The 20131-nt window shown below is 40.9% G+C and overlaps 1 protein-coding gene across 1 annotated transcript in view; it reads left to right on the plus strand.

The window, feature by feature from the left end:
- The window catches only part of Adam23 (ADAM metallopeptidase domain 23), a gene marked incomplete at its 5' end in the record, with an annotated part of 163860 nt that continues 143729 nt past the window's right edge, over nucleotides 1-20131 (plus strand). The window contains 2 exons of the mRNA XM_013016539.1: nucleotides 1-79; nucleotides 1303-1520. Of these exons, the coding sequence (XP_012871993.1) occupies nucleotides 1-79; nucleotides 1303-1520 (297 nt within the window). The remainder of the gene's footprint in view (nucleotides 80-1302; nucleotides 1521-20131) is intronic.

A 20131-nucleotide genomic window follows, 5' to 3' on the forward strand; every position in this document is an offset into this window, starting at 1 on the left:
CTGCTCCTCGTCCTTCTCCTGCTGCCTGCGCTCGCCGCCTCGTCCCGGCCCCGCGCCCCGGGGGCTGCGGCGCCCAGCGGTGGGTATGGCCCCGTGCCCTGTGCTCGGCTCTCCCCCCCTCCCCAGGGGCCCTGTAGAGGAAAGCGAAGGGCACACAGGTCCGTGCGCCCTGGACGTGTCCCTGGCTTGGCCTTTCCGAGCCTCCCTGGCTGCCTCTTCACCCTTCTTCCCAGACCCCATTCGAGTGCACTTATACAAGTCCATGTCGGCTGCATTCACCAATAACTCGTCCCAGTTACTGTGGTTTGCACTGGGAGGCATTTTTGTGGATCCTGGGTCCTTCAGTGATCTCTATGGAACTTGTGGAGGGGACCAAATAAAGGGAGCAAGTTGCTTCGTGCTTTGGTGCAGCCTTAAGATGAATGTAGAAGGGTGTAATGGGTAATAATAGTGGCAAATAATAGTTATTGTGTCCTCAATTTCCAGCCAACTTGCAAATTAGGGTGAGGGAGCCCTACTTCTGGAGTGGGGGCGGGGGTATAAAGAATTAAGAGTCCCAAGGACATATGTTTGTGAAGAACCTTTTGATTGATTAGATCAGAATGCTTGTGATTATAATGAACAAGTAAATGGTATAAAGTTCAACACATGGATGATTGGAAATCTTTGAAAACCCAAAGCTGGCCTTGAAAATAAAAATAAATTGGAAGGCTGCCAGCATTTGTATCCCTCTATGGCAAAGACTTTTTCCCCCCTTTCTCATCTCAGAGTTGAAAAGAGAATTGTCCATTTTGTTAAAAAGAATCAATTAACATTCTGTGCCCATGAATTCAGCACTCAAGTTATCCTAGGAATGAGTGTTCCCAGCTCTCACGGCGGGGGGGGGGGGGCATGGGGGGTGTACTACTGAGGAAGAGTACAGTGAAGCTTCTGTAGACCCAGAGAAGGGGTGGAGATGGGGATCAGGACCCTCGAGAATGTTGATTTGAGGACTCTCCCCTAAATCTACTTTGCCTTCTCCCCTGAATATTTACATGTATAGATTTGAAGCTGGCTAGAAACTGGGTACAGACTGTAGTACATGATTGTATAAGCCTTATTGGCAACTAAACTATCCAAGCCCTTTCATTGTTACCATAACTTGCTTTCTCTGTGTCTCCACTTCTTAACCTGCTTATAAATATAAAACTTTGTTCATGCAGTTAAGGGAGAAATGCATTTTTAAAACTTCTATATTTATTGAATGCATATGTGTGCGTTTGTGTGTATTTTGCTTCCTGTCTCCCCCCCCCCCCCCCACAGCTCTGCATTGGAATGAAACTGCAGAAAAAAATTTGGGAGTCCTGGTAGATGAAGACAATCCATTGCAACAGAACAGCAGCAGTAATATCAGTTACAGCAATGTAATGCAGAAAGAAATCACACTGCCTTCAAGACTCATATATTACATCAACCAAGACTCAGAGAGCCCTTATCATGTTCTTGATACAAAGGCAAGACACCAGCACAAACATAATAAGGTAGGCAGGAGGCTGGGTATGCCAAACCAGCTACCACGAACCGTTTTCTTTTGATTTGATTTTCTGCCATAATCAGATCTCACCATTTTTACTGCAGCATTTTATTAAGAAAGCAATTAATTCTGTGATAGGAGAGGAACTGGAGGGAATTAACTTGGACTCTACTGGGACAAGGTGTGCAGTTGGTTCTTCTTTGGGACTGGTATGTTCAGATGGCCTTACAAGCTTGATAGTCGAGTGATGGTCCATGTGTCTTTTAGGTGCTTTGGGCACTAAACAATAGAGTTGGATGTGTTTATGATTCTGACTGGTTTCTGGGAGCCTTTATGTAAAGGTGCAGGATTCTCCCTCCCATGCTGTGAGCCCCTCCTTTCCTGCGGACAAGATTGTTGCAAGAAGTTCTTTGGGCCAGCTTTCCCTCCTGTTCTTTTCATTTCGAATTTGAGTGTTTAAATTTATTCTTTCTTTTTGTACCTGATCTAGAGGGGAAAAAGTTTGATAAGTAAACAATTTGGCATTTAAAAATATTAAAACATTCTGTTGGGGGGGCAGTGTTTACTACAGGGCCTTGTTGTGTAGCATAGGGTGACGCCAAACTCTATTCTACTACCTCAACCTCTTTAACAGGCTTGTACCACCACATCTAGCATGATTTAGTATTTTAAAAGAGTATGAAAACGAGAAAAAATGGTTCACATAAGATGAAGGCCAAGTTTGTGACATCATCCTTCAGGACATCATGTGCAATATGAATAGATGCTTAACTTTTAGATTACTTTAGAACATCCTGCTGAGTTTGAAAAGATGGTTTTATGTCCAGAGTTTAAGGGATCTTTTTGCCTGTTTCCTATTATTTGTTTGAGTTCTTGATCCTTTGAAACCCAGGAGGATTTACACAGTGGATTATCAGTGCCTCGGTTAGTTATTAGGAGCAGATAGTAAAATCTGTGCGTTAAAGATTTCATTTTGAGCTATACCTATCCAGTTGAGAAGAGCAATCCCCGTCTAACCATGTAGAAATTTGGAAACACATCTGTGATTTACCTAATTGTTTTTTATTAGCTTTCTGAAATTTAGGTAGATAGTTACACAATTCCCATTTTACAAACCAGAAGATAGAAATTCAAAGCTTTCAGGTAATTTTGCCAAGGTTGTAAAGCAGTATCATAAAACTTAAGAAATCTGAATATTTAATTTTTACTTTTTTTTTTAAAACAAGTCAAGCCAGGTGCTGGTGGCTCATGCCTGTAATCCTAGCTACTCAGGAGGCTGAGATGTGAGGATCTTGGTTCAAAGCCAGCCTGGGCAGGAACATCCGTGAAGCTCTTATCTCCAATAAATCACTAGTAGGTGCTGTGGCTCAAGCGGTAGAGCGCTCGCCTTGAGCTGAAGAGCACAGGGACAGCGCCCAAGCCCAGAGTTCAAGCCTCATGACCAACCAAAAAAACAACAACAACAAAAAAAAAACAAGTCAAGTTTCAGGAAATACTTCCTTCCTATAGAACACTGGTAGAGAAAGTAACTTTTTTTCCCATACAATTGCTCATATTGGCTGAGCTATTGGGTTTCTCCTCTGCCAAGGTCTTTTCTCCAGAAGGTACTCTGTGATTTAATAAACTCACATATCATGTCTCCTCATTTGTCTTATGGATGGGAGGAGGAAGTATGTCCTGAGGAAGGCACATCCAAAGCCCTCTTGATAAAAAGTGTTGAGGACAATTTTTATAGCTCTTCTTATGATGGAGACCTTCTGAGGCTAACCAGCTAATTCTTGGACTCCAGTGCCTTTGCACAGGTTGCTGGAGGAAGCCAGAAACTGTCTCCAAGTCCCTTGTATGGAATTCCCAAGCTCTTTTCAACTGAAATGTCAGTGGAACTTGTCTATAACAGGTTTTAGAGGCTATGGCTAATGCTTGTCTTATATATTAGCCTATAGGGCTGTTTTACTTGTGGGACATGGTTTGATTGCAGTATATCTGACTTTCTGTGATAATAAAGTTTGCTAAACCTTCATCTAGCACATACATGGAGGAATAGATTTCTCACTGAGGAATACTTCCTTGCTGTTGGGGTGATTCAGCCTCTCCACTCCCACCTCGGCCTGGTAGTTGAGTTTCTTTCCTACCTTTGAAAAGAATGTGTATGCAGACATTATATTGGGAAGCATGTTTCTTCTTTTCTTAGTAGTTTAATTAAACATGTATTTGTTGGACGTGTCTCATGTGCTAAAGCTTTATTCTCAGGGGACCTGTCTCATGTGGTAAAGCTATATTCTCAGGATCCAGAGATAAGAGTGAAGGGTTACAAGGATGGCAGAGACATGTCTGTCCTCCAGAACACACACACACATGACATAGCAAGAGTCTAAACACTGGCCCCACACAAGTATTAGCAGTGTGGTGCTTATTTGGGAAGGGCCTTGAAATTTCCTTGTGTGTTCTATGATTTTTCTTCTACTTCAGTTTTTTTTTTTTTTTTGGCATGTCATGAACTAGTGGACAAAAAGGACTCCCTATGCAAGAGACATTTATAGGATGACCTGCTTTAATAACAGTCATACGAGTCACACCTGTCAGTTTGGCTCCTTTACAAATGCTTCATTGAGAATTTTCATCATTTTTGCTTCGATCAAAATCCGTTCTGATTTTAATGTCTGTGAACTGGGGACCTTTCTTCTTTTTCCTCTCCTGATTCCCTTGTACGGAAGCACATTTTAATGAATGCCTTAGAAATGCTGAATCACTGTGCCTCTCTCCTGGATGCCTAGATGGGGGTAGATTTGGAGAGGGAAGTTCCCAGATGTAGGTTGCAAGGCCAAGCCCCACATTTATAGCTGAAGAGGCTTCATAAAGACTCAGAGTTGAGGAGTCTTTATTACCTAACAGCTATGAGAATTAAAATACTTATTAACTCTTTCAAAATTAGGGAGATGGTACAAGCACAACTGGACATACTATTGTTTCTGAAAAACCTTAATGTTTCTTTCTTAATACATGTTTAAGATCCTTTTTAAATCTCCAAATAGAGTAATAATAAGTGTTTGTCCAAATCATGTCAATTTTTTTTGACAGAAGTGGGCCTTCTTAATAATTATACTGGGATTCTGGGCATAAACCAACACAGTCCAGAACAGACAGGGAATTAATTCATGGACCAGAAGTTTTGTTCTTTGACTTTTGGTACTTACACAAATTCAGTTTTCTTTCTAGGCAGTTTTATTTTCTGATGATTTATTATAACATTTTTAAAGTGGTAGACTACTTGCCTAGCAAGCAAGAAGCCCTGAGTTCAAATCCTAGTACTTCGAAAAGATAGAAAAAACTCAAAACAATAAAATAATAAAAACAAATATAATAAAATAGTTCTTATTACCTAGGAAGTCGTTTTGCCACCATGTAGCAGGTATTAAGGCTAAGTGAAAAATGTGCATTTGGTTTTGTGTGACATTATGAAATATGTGTTTGGTCTTTATCCTATTTCCTGTCATACAACTTTTAAAACTCTTGGGATCTCTGGGGCAATGAGAGCATCTTTGTTCTGGTAATATAATGACTGGTGGCTGTGTCCATAAGGTAGCTTTGGAGTAGAGGCTAGGCATTGAGGAATGATTAGAAGGTTTGGATTTTCAGTCCTACTCTTTCCACTCAGGAGAAAGAGGGGCTGAACATTAAGTTGATCATCAATGGTTAGTGATTTAATCAATAAAGCCTCCATTGAAATTCAAAAGCACTGAGTTCTGAACGCTTTCAGACAACAGAACATGTGGAGGTTCCTGGACTTGTGGGCTCTGCTGCTATCTCCAGATGGACGCTGTCAGCATTGAATTGAAATAGTGGACAGCCAGCTGTGTCTGAAGGAGAATCTTTGAATTGCTAAGTGTGTAGGAAAAAGCTACTCCCCTCACCCCCAATGAGGTAAAAAGTGGATTAAATGTTTTGTGAGAGTGAAAGGAAAAAGAACATTTTTGCTTTTCTTCCTCCCTCCCTCCCCCGCCCCCACCTCTTTCTCTCTCTCTCTCTCTCTCTCTCTCTCTCTCTCTCTCTCACACACACACACACACACACACACACACACACACACACACACACACACTTCTCTCTCTCTCACACTTTGGTGGTACTGAAGTTTGAACTTTCTATTTGCTATGCAGGTACTCTACTGCTTGAGACATGTCCTGACTCTCCCTCCTGTCTTTTACATTGGCTCTGGTTGTTTTTGCTCCAGACAGATCTGTGATCTGGTTGTAGTTGAGATGCCAGAAATGTGCTGTCATGTCCAGCTTTTTCTGTAGAGATACAGTCTTTTCCTGGGATGGCATGGAGCCAAATTCCTCCCAATCTCAGCCTCCTATGTAGGTAGGTTTATAAGTATTTTTATTTATTTACTTTTTGTGGTATTGGGGATCTGAATTCAGGTCCTCCAACTTGCTATGCAGGCACTCTAACAGTTGAGCTATATCCCTATCCCTTTTTGCTTTAGTTATTTTACAGTTAGTGTCCTGTGCTTTTTGGCCTTGAACTCCGATCCTTCTGATCTCTACTTCCTAAGTGTCCGGGACTCTCAGTATCTAGTTACAGGTGTGAGCCATGGTGACTAGCCTTTGTATTTCTTTGCTATCAAGACTTAACTTCTTTACATTAGAGATTTTATGTTTCTAAGAGGAAAAGTATGATTACTATGCCTCAGCATTATATTAATCTTAATGCATTGTATCAGTACAATGGACTATACATTTAAAAAGCAGGAGGAACATTTTAGTTTTATTCATTCATTTATTTTGAGATAATCATTAAAAGCTATCCCTAGGAAAGTTCAGGAAAGAACCTTTTCCTAAGGATTTCCTTTGGTTAAAAATGACTTGTTTTAGTTGGGGTGCTGGCGGCTCTTGCCGGTAATCCTAGCTACTCAGAAGGCTCGAATCTGAGGATTATGGTTAGAAGCTAGCCTGGACAGGAAGGTCTGTGAAACTCTTATCTCCAACTAACTCTCTCTCTCTCTCTCTCTCTCTCAATCTCTCTCTCTCTCTCTCTCTCTCTCTCTCACACACACACACACACACACACACACACATATACACATAAAGCCCAAAAGAGGAGGTGTGGTTCAAGTAGCACATGGCTAGCCTCGAGCAAAGTAGAGTACAGGCCCTAAATTCAAGCCCCAGGCCTAGCACAAAAAAAAAGAAACAAAAACAACAACAACCAAAAACTTGTCTTGTGTGTTGGTTTGCCAGGATTCTTGTTTATGCTCATCGGGCAGGAAGGAGAATGATACACTAGGCATGGCACCAAGTTTGGGGCAAGTATGGGAAGGGGACCCAGAATTTGGACAGATAGAACAGAATCATTGAATCAAACTAAACACATGCCATGGACTGACTTGTGGTAAATAGGCATCTTCTACTTCTCACCACCTAGGTTGAAAGGACAGAAGAAACAAGTTTAGTAAGCTCAGTTTTTAATTATTCGATGCCTTTTTGGTCCCAGGGATTGAACAGGGACTCATGCATGCTAAGCATACACTTCACCAATGAGCTATACCACCTGCCATAAGTGAATTTAATAAAAGGGGAAAGATTTTATAGGGTCTGAAAAGAATACCTGTGCATTCTTACTCTTCTTTAGGACAAGACTGGTTCCCTGTTTCTTGACTTTTCAGTCCCCTTGCTCCATTTTTCTTGGTGTGGGATAAGGAGTCCTAAGTGTCTTCTGAAAGGTGTTCTCACATATTTTTAGAATTTGGGATCATCTTATCGTGATGATTATCATCAAAAATTAATTTTAAAAAGCCGATAGACAATCCTCTATTATATGGAACATGGGTAACAGTTCTTTTTTCCCCCTGGAAGTTTCTTTCACAGGTTTTAGCTGAAGAACTGGTGTAGGAGGCACCACTGCCTTGTCCTGACTCAGGTGTATGACTTTGATTGTTGGTATGTCTGCATTGTTACCTAGCATTGCCTTGGTTTAGGCTGAATAGCCAGCTATTAGGTTCTACCACACAACACCAACACTCAGATCAGCATTAGGGGCCTTCCTGAGTTTCCTAGGACTTCCAAAGCAGCCACTTCTAAACGATAGCTCTAGAACTCAAACTCAAATTTGTATGCCTGGCAGGTAGTAGGCCTTCAGTAAATATATGTTGAGTGAATTGCTGATTGCACACCCATATGTTAGTGTAGTGATTCCCGTGCAGTTTCATATATTCAAACTGAAATAAAAAAAAGAACCTCAAGATATATAAAGTGTTTTCGCACTGGGCTAAATCAGTAGGAGAGGTGATTTTGGTGTTGCCCAGTGCTTACTGTATACTTTTGCTTAACCTAGCAGAAATACCTAACTGTAGTCCTCCTTCCTTAATGGTTTTTCTTTTAGCCATTTCTATTTAACCATTTTTATTTTTTTATTTTTTGGGTCCCGTCGTGGGGCCTGAACTCTGGGCCTGAGCACTGTCCCTCAGCTCTTCAGCTCAAGGCTAGTGCCTTGAGTGGTAACTTGAACCACAGCGCCACTTCCGGCTTTTTTTCTTTTTGCTTATATGGTGCTGAGGAATCGAACCCAGGGCCTCAGGCATGCAAGGCAAGTGCTCTACCACTGAGCCAACTTCCCAGCCCCTAGTTTTATTTTTATTATGCTATTGTTAATCTTTTTCTGTGCATATTTTATAAATTAAACTTTATCAGAGTTATGTATGTATAGGGAAAAATGTATGTGTAGGGGCTATGAATGTGGTTTTAGTCATACATTGAGGGTCTTGGCATGAGTTTGCCTAGGATAAGTGGGAGATTCCTCTTGTACTGGTTCTTAGATAATACTTATCACTGTTATCCACTATTAATGAGCCAATCAGAAGTTGGCTCTGTGGTGGTATTTGTCATTGCCATGGGTTTGTTGCTCAGTGGTGGATCAAGATGTGTTTATCTATTCATAAACTTTCCAATAAATCAGATTTACATCTGTTCAATGTTCAGGTTTGTTTGATTCAGCAAACATCCATTGAAAACCTCTCTTGAACCAGCCACTGTATTAGGCTCTGGGAAAATGGACTTTTGGACTAAGAGTAGCAGTCAGTTTCTGCCCTTGCGCATGAGCAGGGTGTCCGAATCAAGGCAGCTGATAGTGTACAGTGTACTTGCAAGAACTGAAAGAAAGAACAGTTTTTTTTCATGTAAGTTGGAGAAGACCACATAGAGGAAGGAAGAGTGGGTCTAGCCCTACAGCTGTTGGAGCTGTGCTTGTGCAGGAAGTGATGAGATGAGAACCCACACGGGTGCAGCAGTGGAGCATAGCTCCATGTGAGAGTGAACGAGGAGAAACCCAAGTGCGGGCTTTTCAGACAATCAGACATTAATGTACATGTGCAGTTAATGGAAAAAATGGTACTTACTCCTCTAGAAGCCCAGTGGTATTGATGCAGTTGTTCAAAGTTATGCTTCAAAAAGGATTAAGAGCTGGTAAGAGGTAGACAGAACCCGAATTCAAATTCAGCCTTTTCTTTGTAGAATCCGTACTGGAAAAAGATAGGGTATATTGGGGAATAGTAAGAGACATGCAAGGTGGGAGAGAGATTGGATTTATTCCATATCACATAGTAAGTTCAGGGGCAGGGATGAGTCAAGAGGTGGGCACAGTCCTGTGGCTTGAATGGAGTTTATGTTCTCACAGGAAAGGACAGATTATGAACATGGGAAGGACAGCAACAGGAGCCTGGTGACTTCAGTCATCACAAGTATTGAGGAAGGTAAAATAGGTTGATGAGGCAGAGAGTGGCAGGTGCAGTAATCTCCTTGGAAGAATCAGAATTTTGGCCCAGACTCATTGTTAGGAAGTCATTGTCATACAGACACAGTGATATGTATTTTTTACTGAAGCCCCATCCTTACTCCATTCCTTGGTACTTTTAGTTTGAAAGTGTTTTCAAAATTTTTGCTTTGGAAACTTCATCTTCAAATTCGTATGTTAGTGGTGGAGCCAGTAATTAGAATTAGCAGAAGCCCTGAGAGTACAGTTCTCAACCCTATAATGTCAGTAATGGCTTTCAACAAGGAGAGGAGAGACTTCAGCTCTGCATTCGATCTGTTTGTGTCACTTGAGCTATGTGACAATGCAGCAAGAAGGTCTCACCAGTCCCATGAGCTACATGAACCTCCACTCTTTATAAGTTATATCATCTGTGGCTTTCAGTTACAACCCCAGAAAACAGGCTAAGTCACCTTGTTGGCCTTTCTTTGTTTCTGTTGCTTGCTTGGTCCCTGTGGACATTTGGGTTTGGACCTTTTTCTTCCATCTAGCCTAGACCATTTATGATCTTTTTGCCATGGACTGCTTTGGACAGTCCAAGCAGAGCTGTGCCATTCAAAGTCTTGCTACAGTGTGTATCCTGAGCAATACTTTCTGCTCTTCCTGCGCATGGGCTGACTCATTCTTGCTAACTATATAACTGGTGTCATTCTGTCTCTACTTATTCTCAGGTTTAGTTAGCAGACTGCCCACTGTCTTTCTTTTACAGCCTTTGCCAGGTGACATTGCCCAGATTTGGAGACCAGCGTGAAAGTAAAGTGCCTTGCTTGTTTTCTCTGTGATACTGTTTTTTTCCTGGTTTTCCAGGAATCTAAGAGTGAACCTTGGGAGTAATCTTTGACTCTTCTCTCTCCTTCATCTCCCGACTATAAATCGTTGCTTATTAAGTCTTGACGTTACTTCCTTGAATCCATCCCTCCTCTTCTCTCTGCATTGTGTTCCTGTCATTGCCTCGTGCCTCTGTCACTGTCAATTCATCAGTCCCACTGCTGACAGATTAATCTCAGTGGAACACTTATTGCATCACATGACCCCTTTTATCCACATTCAACAAGCATAATTTCAGCTAGATAGAGTTTCGTTGTGGAGCTGAGGAGAGGGTGTAAAATTCTCTGGAGAATTCCTGCCTTTCTCCTCATACTCTATACTCCTCATGGGCTTTCCTTCTCCTGGCAGCATTTATTGTTTCCAGGCCTGTTTACCCAGAGGTCAGTACATGGCAGGAGGAAATATTGTCCAGATGATTGCATTCATATCTGTTCTAACTTTGGGGTACTTGCAGAAAAGCTTTAAAATGTGTCCTCAGGCTTTGAAGTCCAAATTATGTTAAATTCCTGCTTCAGAAGATGTCCATCTTTGAGATCTGAGTAATTAATTGCTCATAGCGTATAAATTTTCTGAATGGAAAGATTTTATCCTTTCAAGAATGTCCCTAATTATAAGGTTTTATTCAAAGAAAATATTCAGCTCACAATTAATACAGGTATACTTTACCCTTATGAAAGACCGATTCATTCTTGTAATTCATCTAAAGCCCACTGAATGTCTGAGTTTGACTCTTTTACGGGGGCTTTTTCATGTTTAGCATTTATAAAAATTCAGTGCGTCTTAATAGAATTTATTACTAGGGATTTTGTTATAAAAAGGGTAGATCCAGTTATCATATTTTACTCAGGGTAATGAGACATTAAAAACAATCCTGCTCATTCATGGGAAATTGGAATGAAATCCTGCATCGTTGGACACTCATCCTGGGCAACTGTGAATTAGCTCAGTGCTTAGAATGAAGTTGTTATGTAGGTGTCTTTTCTGGCAAAAGTTGGGGACTGAAGCTAATTTCTTCATTAAAACCTTATAAGTGAACAAATTTGAGTCCTACTTTCAATTCTATTATTGGAAGATAATTTCTTAACAAGAACTACCTTAACTCTAAACGTTGTTTCTTAAACTTCTATTTAAAGGTGAAAAGGTTGGACAAGTCTCCTTTACTGATAGACACTTATTAGAGTAGTTATGTTCAAATATCCACAGAATTATGACTAAGACCCTGATGAACTATATTGCTGTTGACTCAGATCTGTTGTATTGCAGTAGCTCAGATATAGTTGAGGACACCTACCTCTTTCTAATCTGCATGGCAGTGTCCATTTGAGGGAGTCATCCTGCCATGGTTTCTTTCATTCTAGGTGGGTAGTGAGTGCAGGTGCTCCTGGCCTAACTCCTGCCATCAGTGGGGCTAAAGATTAAATTTAGAAGTAGTCAAATCTAAGCAAAGCTCAAGGCATATCATGAAAGAATTCCCCAAGGACTACAGATGTAGCTTTGAATGTGCAAGCCCCTGAGAACGATCCCCATTATCAGGAAAACCAAAATCCAATCAAACAGAATAGAGCAAAAACAACCACTGCTTCAGATCAAGGATGAATCTGATTTTGGGTTTTTTTTTTTTTTTGGTTCGGTCGTGGGGCCTGAACTCTGGGCCTGGGCACTGTCCCTCAGCTCTTCAGTTCAAGGCAAGCGCTCTACCACTGAGCCACCTTCCCAGCCCATGATTGTGGGGTTTCTGAGTATCCGCTGAATGTCTGTTTCAGAGCTTCTTTTTCCTTCCTGTGGACATTTAAGAATTTGCTCTATCAGGTTAGTCTCAATCACTTAACTGGGTGCTTTGTGAAGTTTTAATTATCAACAGGCCTGTAAAGTCTGGATATATAATAGTGGTGTTGCAGATGGATTCCTCTGATAGTGCAAATCAATCTTCAGAAATGTGTCTCCTTACATTTACCTTTCAGCAAAGTAAAATGCATTAAACCAAGTTGCATCTCCACTTTTCACATATAATAGATAGCTTTTGTCTTGAACCTAAGCATTGTTATATCTGTAACCTCACATGATTCACATGGTATAACCACCAAGATAAGTATCATTTCTGTGTTCTGGCTTTGAACCTAAGTTCAAAGAGGTCAGGTCCAATGCTGTAGAACATAAGAATTACCAACATGACCAGAATGTTTATGGCCTCGTCTCTAGACCTAAAGCCCTCTTTCTTTTATCACATAGAGACAGTGATCTCTGTTATCACATTGATAGAGAGATTTCTGTCCCTTTTAGCTACCTTTCTTGATAACAAGGACTTGTGAGCTACTGTCACCTAAACTATGTACCTGGCTGCACTTCCACATATATTTCCCCTGGAATCACTCTGTTGCTAGCTGATTTTGTAGCTCCCTCCTCCCCCCACCCAAATGAGTATTCCAGGAAAATATCATGTTTAAACTGCTGGCATTTGTAGAATATTTTGCTTATGTATGGTATTTTTCCTTATTAATTATCTGTACTTTTTTTTGCCTTTGCCAGATTCCCCTTCCACTTATACTGAACAAGTGGGAGAGTGTGAATGTTGTGTTTGGTGTTCTCAAACTATATGTCAGACATTTGAACCATTCTACAAATAGCTTTTCTTTATTTGGAAAATATATTCTTGTGGATTGAATAGGAATATGCAGTTTGAAAAAAATAGGTCTTCAAAACAAGCTGAATTCAATAAGAACTGGTTAAGCTACTCTCCTTTCCTTTCCTCTTTTTCCTCTCCTCTTTTCCTTTCTCTTCTCTCTTTTTGTTGGGGGTGGTGGTGGAGCTGGCACACTGGCTTGAACTCAGGGCTCTGTACTCTTGCTTGGCTTTCTTTTTCACAGCTGGTGCTCTACCATTTGAGCCAAAACTCCTGGTCTAACATTTTGCTATTTATTTTAGAGATGGAGTTGCTCAGATTTTTCTGTTCAGGCTGGCTTCAAACCTTGATCCTCCGATTTCAATCTCCTAAGTAAATAGGATTGCACTAGTGAAACCACCAAGGCCTGGGTTAGTTCTTTTTATTAATTAAAGAAATGACATAGTACTCAACTTAAGCTTTTTGTTAGCATGTGAAATGTGTAAGGTGTAATAAATAGATAGATTCCATTAGATAGCCAAAGAAGAGAACACTGCGCTATTCAGGCAGGAAAAGGAGTTTATTTACTGAACTGCTGCCCCCTACCTCCACCCCCTGCTGTGCATGGTGGAGTGGCTAGGCTGTAAAGGAGAGATCTACCTCCAGGCCAGGATTTATCTAGGCCAGGGAGAGGAGGAGGTGTGGCCAGGTGGTGGAAAGGTGGGGCCATGTTGAATCTGGATGTGACCTCAGGGCCTGGGACCTGCCTGTGGTCAGACAGGAGACCTGAGCAGAGGCAGCCCGGGCTGTGACTTAGCAGGACAGGGAGGTTACTGCTTCCAGGTGTGCCAGTTACTTAGGTGACATACTGGGTGGAAACTTAAGCCAAGAGGTAGGAAGGTATCTGCACAGGGCCTGTATGGTCCGGGGCAGACCTTACAAAATGCAGTGACTGGTATTCCTACGCTGAAATACTTCACCTCAAAGCAAGGAAGTTGCCATTGTAATGATCTGGTATATCCATTTATTTGTGATATAAATAAGGTAGTTTACCTAGGCTGTTGTCATGGTTTGAATATAAATGTCCCCTATAGACTCTTGTGTTGGAGCCGTGTTTCCTAGCTGGTGGTGCTATGTTGGAAAGTGTTAGAAACTTTAGGAGGTGAGTGCCAAGCTGGAGGCAGTAGGTACTGGGGTGTGTCCTGGGGAAGAGGGGCTCGCTCTTAGCCTTTTCTGTATGCCTTTTGCTGTTTCTTGACTACCAGGATGTGAGCAGCCCCTGTTACTGATTCTGCCATCAGTATCTTCTGAAGTAATGGAGCTGGTAGCCCATGGACTGAAGCCACTGAAACTTGGAGTCCAAATAAGAATGTTTACTTGCTGAGATTGCTTTTTTCAGGTATTGTCATAGTGACAAAGTCTAACACAGATTTTTATAATCTCGAAAGTACCTCTTGCTGCCTAGTTGAGGAAGAATAGTTGGAGGCTGAGAAATAGATGAGTACTAGATACTTGGCTTTGGGTAAGTGATGCATTCTCTCTAAATCTTCTCTGAGCACCCACTTCCATATTAATAATATGGACAACAGTAAGGCTGCTTATAGGCTTGTCAGCTTGATTGGATTAAGGGAAGCCTAGGAGATTAGTCAAGCTCTCCTCTGGGTGTGTCAGGGTATTTTCTAGAACAATTAGCTGAGAGGGCTCTGACCAAATCAGTGGACTAATCCCTTAATAATCAGGAAGCAGTATTGAGAGGTGGTGACTGTAAGAGGCAGAGTCTGTGGAGGAGGTTGGAGGCTTGTCCTTGGGACAATATTTTGCCCTGGTGCCTTCCTGTATTCCATTTCCTCTGCTCCCAGGTCACCACAGCAATGCTAAGCCTGGCTACAACAAGCTTCCACTCCAGACACAGTGCCTGATCTAAATGGGATAGCCCAGGGGAGATGCCCCACACAGCGCGTGGAGCCCAGGAAGCACTCAGCAAATGATGCTCATTAATGACAGACCAAGAAATCCAAGCTGTGGATTGCTTTTTTTATATATAAATAAGGGATTATTTTTAAAAATTTTATTGTTAGCATGATGTATGGAGGACTTATAATTACATAAATAAGGTAATGAATACATTTTTTGTTGAACATTGTTACCCCCTATAAGGAATTATTTTTAAAAACATAGGTAGGTTTAGGAGTTATCTGGAGGGGACAGAAGTGGGGAGGGTAGATTCTCTGAGACTGTGATGTTGGGTATAGATGATTTGCATGAGATGTAAATGAATTTAAGGAGTGACTGAATCAGGCATTGTAGCCCATCCTTGGAATCCCAGCACTCAGGAAGGACTGAGATGGAGGATTGAGAGTTTGAGGCCAACCTGGATTACTTAGTGAGACATTTTCTAAAAACAAAACCAAACCAAAAAATGTAGGGGTTTGTGTGTGATGTCCCAAGAGACTATAATCTCCTGAGCCATGTTGAGTGTACAATTGTGTGTCATACTCTGGAGTGTGCAGGGGAGAGTTTTTCTGAAACCATTCCCAATAATCAGGTCACTCCTGGGTAGGCTTGGAGATCAGGCATTTTAGTGAGTTGTAAGGTAAACTGATTTCTTCTTGGAACTAATTACCAGTATGGTATGGATGGTAGGATGTAGTTTCAAATACTTGTATTATTTTACTTTTCTGTTTTTTTTTCCTTTCGCAATACTAGGATTTGAACTCTGGACCTTGAGCTTGTTAGTCAGGTATAACTCTACATAAGCCAGATCCCCAGCCCTGCTTGTACTCTTAGTAGCACATGATAATTTCCCTAATTATATATAATATCTGTAAGGTCTGCCCAAGGCCCTGCATTCCCCCCCACTCCCCCCATACCTCCCTACCTCTTGGCTAATTTCCATCTAGTATCTATGTTGCCTAGGTAACTGGCACACCTGGAAACAGTAACCTCCCCCTTCTGCTAGATCACCCAGGGCTGCCTCTGGTCACACCTCCTTTCTGACCATAGGCAGGTCCCAGGCCCTTAGGTTACATCCATATCCTCTTCGTGTCCCGGCCTAGATAAATCCTGGCCTGGGGGTGGACTGCCTCTCCACCATGCGCGATGTGGGCAGCAGTCTGGTAACTAAACTTCTTTTCCTGCCTGAATAGTGTGTGGTGTTCTCTTCATCAGTTACCTAATGAAACATACCTATTTAATATACCTTACAATATCCCAAATAGATATTCTCTTACCTTTCTTCCCTCTCTTCCAATTCCCCAAATAAAACCAAACCCAAGAAATACCTTCATTTGCCACTGATAATTTTCTGGTTTTGAAATGGATAGTTTTCTGGTTTTGAAATGAAATGTAGCAATGATGAAACATTGACAGAGTAAAATACAGACGTCCTAACCAGGAAAAAGCCAGCAGTGTAAAAGTAATAGGAACACAATGCTGTTTTTATTTAGACTCTAGAATACAGTTGACCAGGAGCTAAAATACTGGGATGCACATCTTAACCATGAAGTGTTCAGATGCTGCTTCCCCTACTTTTCTAAATTTCTGCCCAAAACAATGAACTCTTAGTAATTATCTTCCTAATTATTATCTGTCCAATGTGTCATAAAGGCTTTTCTTCTCTCAGAATATTGCCTCTCCAAGACAGTGGGATGCTGTGTAAATGATGTCTTATTATTATTTTGGCTTTGTTATGGTGTGTAAAATAGTTTTCCGCAATGGTTACTCTTCTCTTTCCTAATTAATTAAATCTTTTATATTCTTTTACTTGTATCAATCCTCTTAACATTATTGTTCATATACAGTATTTATAAACCATTCTATTCTATCTGCAATCACACTTAAAAAAATTTGTTTTGTTGGTCATGGGGCTTGAACTCAGGGCCTGGGCCTCTTTGTACTCAAGGCTAGCGCTCTACCACTTTAAGCCACAGCGCCACTTCTGGCTTTTTCTGCTTATGTGGTGTTGAAGAATTGAACCCAGGGCCTCATGCATGCAAGGCAAGCACTCTAACCAGTGAACAATCTTCTCAGCCCCTATAATCACATTTAAAATTTGTATTTTCATTGTAGTTTTCTAGAGTTCTTGGTTTTTCCCTGAGATGTTTTCATACCGTAGCACATTAAAAGTTTATGAACTTAATTGTATTTACTTGTGTGAAGGAATCTTTTGTGATGGAACATTTGAGAATCTTGGTCCTTCCATAACAGGCACAGTCCTTCCCTTGTTAGTTTTACCTTCTGTTTTCTTTGTGTTTTCATCTGGATGTCTAATAGGCAATTCAAATTTATCATGTTTAAAATGGAGCCCTTAAGTCTAACGTCGTGTCTCCTAATCTGTCCCTTGTACATTCTCAGAGAGGAAACAGGAATATCATCTTCCAGTTGCTCGGGCTATGAGTATCTGCCCTCCCCCTCAGCAGCATCTTAAGGTGTCTAGTTCCATTTTCCCTTCACAAGCAATCCAGAATCTGACTACTTCAGCACAGTGCAGCTGTCATAGTCCACCATCGTCTCTCCCTTGCAATGTGACTTGTCTCCTCAATTTTTTTCCTGCTCTTGAACTGTCCCTCTTTGCTACCTCTAGTCAGTTCTCTCATCAAGCAAAGTGATCCTTTCAAATTCTTATTCTGATCAGATTATTGCTGAGCTCCAGGACCTCCTGTGTCTTCCCATGTGACTTCCTTCTCTAATAGTCATGTGGTCACAGATGAGTATTAAGCTGCTACTAATTATAGTTAGGTAGCAGAAAACACTTTAAATGTTTAAAGTGTTTAAACACTTTAATTGGTGATTTAAAATTACACTGTAGTTTTTTATTTTTAATTTTTATTGTAAAGGTGATGTACAGAGGGGTTACTGTTACATAAGTCAGGTAATGAGTGCATTTCTGTTTGAACAGTGTTACCCCCACCCTCATTTTCTTTTTTTGGGGAGGGGTCCGGTCGTGGGGCCTGAACTCTGGGCCTGGGCGCTGTCCCTCAGCTCTTCAGCTCAAGGCTAGCACTCTACCACTTGAGCCACAGCGCCACTTCTGGCTTTTTTTTCTTTTTGTTTATGTGGTGCTGGGGAATCGAACCCAGGGTCTCATGCATGCAAGGCAAGCACTCTACCACTGAGCCACCTTTCCAGCCCCCCATTCTCATTTTCTACCAATTTTTTTTCCCCTCTGGCCCCCTTCTCCCTTCAAGTTGTATAGTAAATTTGCAACATAGTGTCTACTGAATATCACTTCTTGCTGGATTTTTCTTAAGATTAAAAAAAACACACACAGTAAACTGGTTCACATTTTGTTTAATTCACATTTTAATTAAAAAATATTTTCCAGCTATGTCTGGTGGGACATGCCTAAAATTCCAACATTTAGTAAGTTTGATGCCAACCTGGGCTACATAGTGAAACCCTGCTATAATATAAAACAGAACAAAACACCTGTTTCCAAATTCTGGACCATGCCAGTAAATAGATTAAGTTTTTCATTAAAAAAATTTAAAAACAAAGAAACAAAAATTATTCCCAAATGTACTTGTTGGCGGCATGTTCAAGGATATCTTTTACGGTGCAGAAATCATTTTGATGTCAGTATCTTGTGGCATGTGTATGCTGTCTTCCTTAACCAGAGAGTAGAGTTGGTGCTTCTGAGGGTGGCCAATAATGGGGTAAGCAAGGGAAAGATTTTTTTGTGGTGGTAGTGAAGTCACTGTTTTTATGTCTATGGAAAGGGGCGCTTTCTTCTCCATAGCAAGGAAATGGCTTGCTCAGGGTCATGACAGGAGTTGTCACATAATTTCAGGTTTGGAGCCTATTGGGGAGAGCAATAGAAATAGGTTGTACCGCAGTCTTTGGGCTTCCTGTGCAAAGGGCAGGCACAGAAGCTGGGATAGGCTGAGTTTAGCAAAATAGAATTTCTCACAAAGAGTATTTAGACATTTGCTGGAATCGAACATCTGATTAGGTGACCAAGACAAGTGGGAATCAGGTTTGAGAGAAGGAAGGGTGTATCCTTTATTGTTTTGTTGTGGTGAAATACATACATTAAGTTTACCCTGTTAGCCCTGTAAGTGGTACATTTCTATGCCATGGACTACATGGACATTGCTGTGTATCCTGTCCACTGTCCATCTCCATAACTCTGCTTCTTTCCTTCTTTTATTTTTCCTTTTTTTAAAAAAAAGAAAACTGAACACAAGGCCTTATGTGTGCTAAGTGTGCACTCTACCACTGACGTACATTCCAGCCTTTTTTTCTTTTTGAAGTTGGGTTTGGTTCTTTGGAGTTCCTTAGGATGCCATTTTGGCTTAGATTTTTCTATTTCTGCCAAAAAAAAAAAGTCACTGAGATTTTGATAAGAGATGGAATGAATCTATAGATTGCTTTGAGTGGCATTGACATTTTAACTATTCTAATTTTTTTCTTTTTCTTTTTTCTTCAATGTAGGAGTTCAGCGTAGAGATATTAATTTATTTAGTCAGAAACCAGGGTTTGAACTCAGGGACTGTACTGTCGCTCAGCCTTTTTGCTTACAGCTGCCACTAGACTACTTGACTCATGCCTACAGTGTAGTATTTTTCTGGTTCATTGAAGGTAGAATCTCTTAGTCTTTTCTGCCTAAGTAAGCTGGTTGTGAACCTTGATTCTCCAGCTCTCAGCCTTCTGAGTAGTCAGTATAGGTGTGAGCCACCCATACCTAACAATGTTAAAATTTTAAATTCATAAATCTTTGATGCTTTTTTATTTATTTGTGTCTTCAGAGTTCTTCCAGCATTATTTTATGGTTTTTAGTATACAACTTAGTATATAATTGCCTCCTTGGCAGTTATTCTTTAGATGCTATTGTAAATGGGATTATTTTCTTAATTTCATTTTCAAATTGTTCCTTGTTAGTATATAGAAATCAAACGTTCTCGTTCCTTTTCTTTTCTGTACTGGGAATTGAACCCATGGCCTCCTGCATGTTAGCCAAGCACTTTGCTAGGGAACTACACTCCCTAGTCCCTCAAGTTGATTTTTGTGTGTTGACTTTGCATTTTCAAATTTGCTGAACTCCTTTATTGATTCTAGGCTTCTTTTTTCTTTCTCCCCCCCCCACCCCACCCCCGGGGCTTTAGCTCAGGACCTGGATCTTGTCTCTGAGCTTTTTTGATCAAGACTAGTACTCTACCACTTGAGTAAAAGCTTTACTTCTGTTTTTGTTTTTGCTTAATTGGAGATGAATCTCAGACTTTCCTGCCTGGGCTGGCTTTTATCTCTGATCCTCGGACCTCAGGCTCCTTGGTAGCTAGGATTATAAATGTGAGACACTGGTGCCTGACTTGGTTCTAGATTTCTTTCATGCCATCAGTGATTTATGTATTTTATCATCTATAATTTCATATCTTCATTTCCAATTT

Source organism: Dipodomys ordii, unplaced genomic scaffold, assembly GCF_000151885.1.
Source record: "Dipodomys ordii isolate 6190 unplaced genomic scaffold, Dord_2.0 Scaffold1, whole genome shotgun sequence".
Classification (NCBI taxonomy): domain Eukaryota; kingdom Metazoa; phylum Chordata; class Mammalia; order Rodentia; family Heteromyidae; genus Dipodomys; species Dipodomys ordii.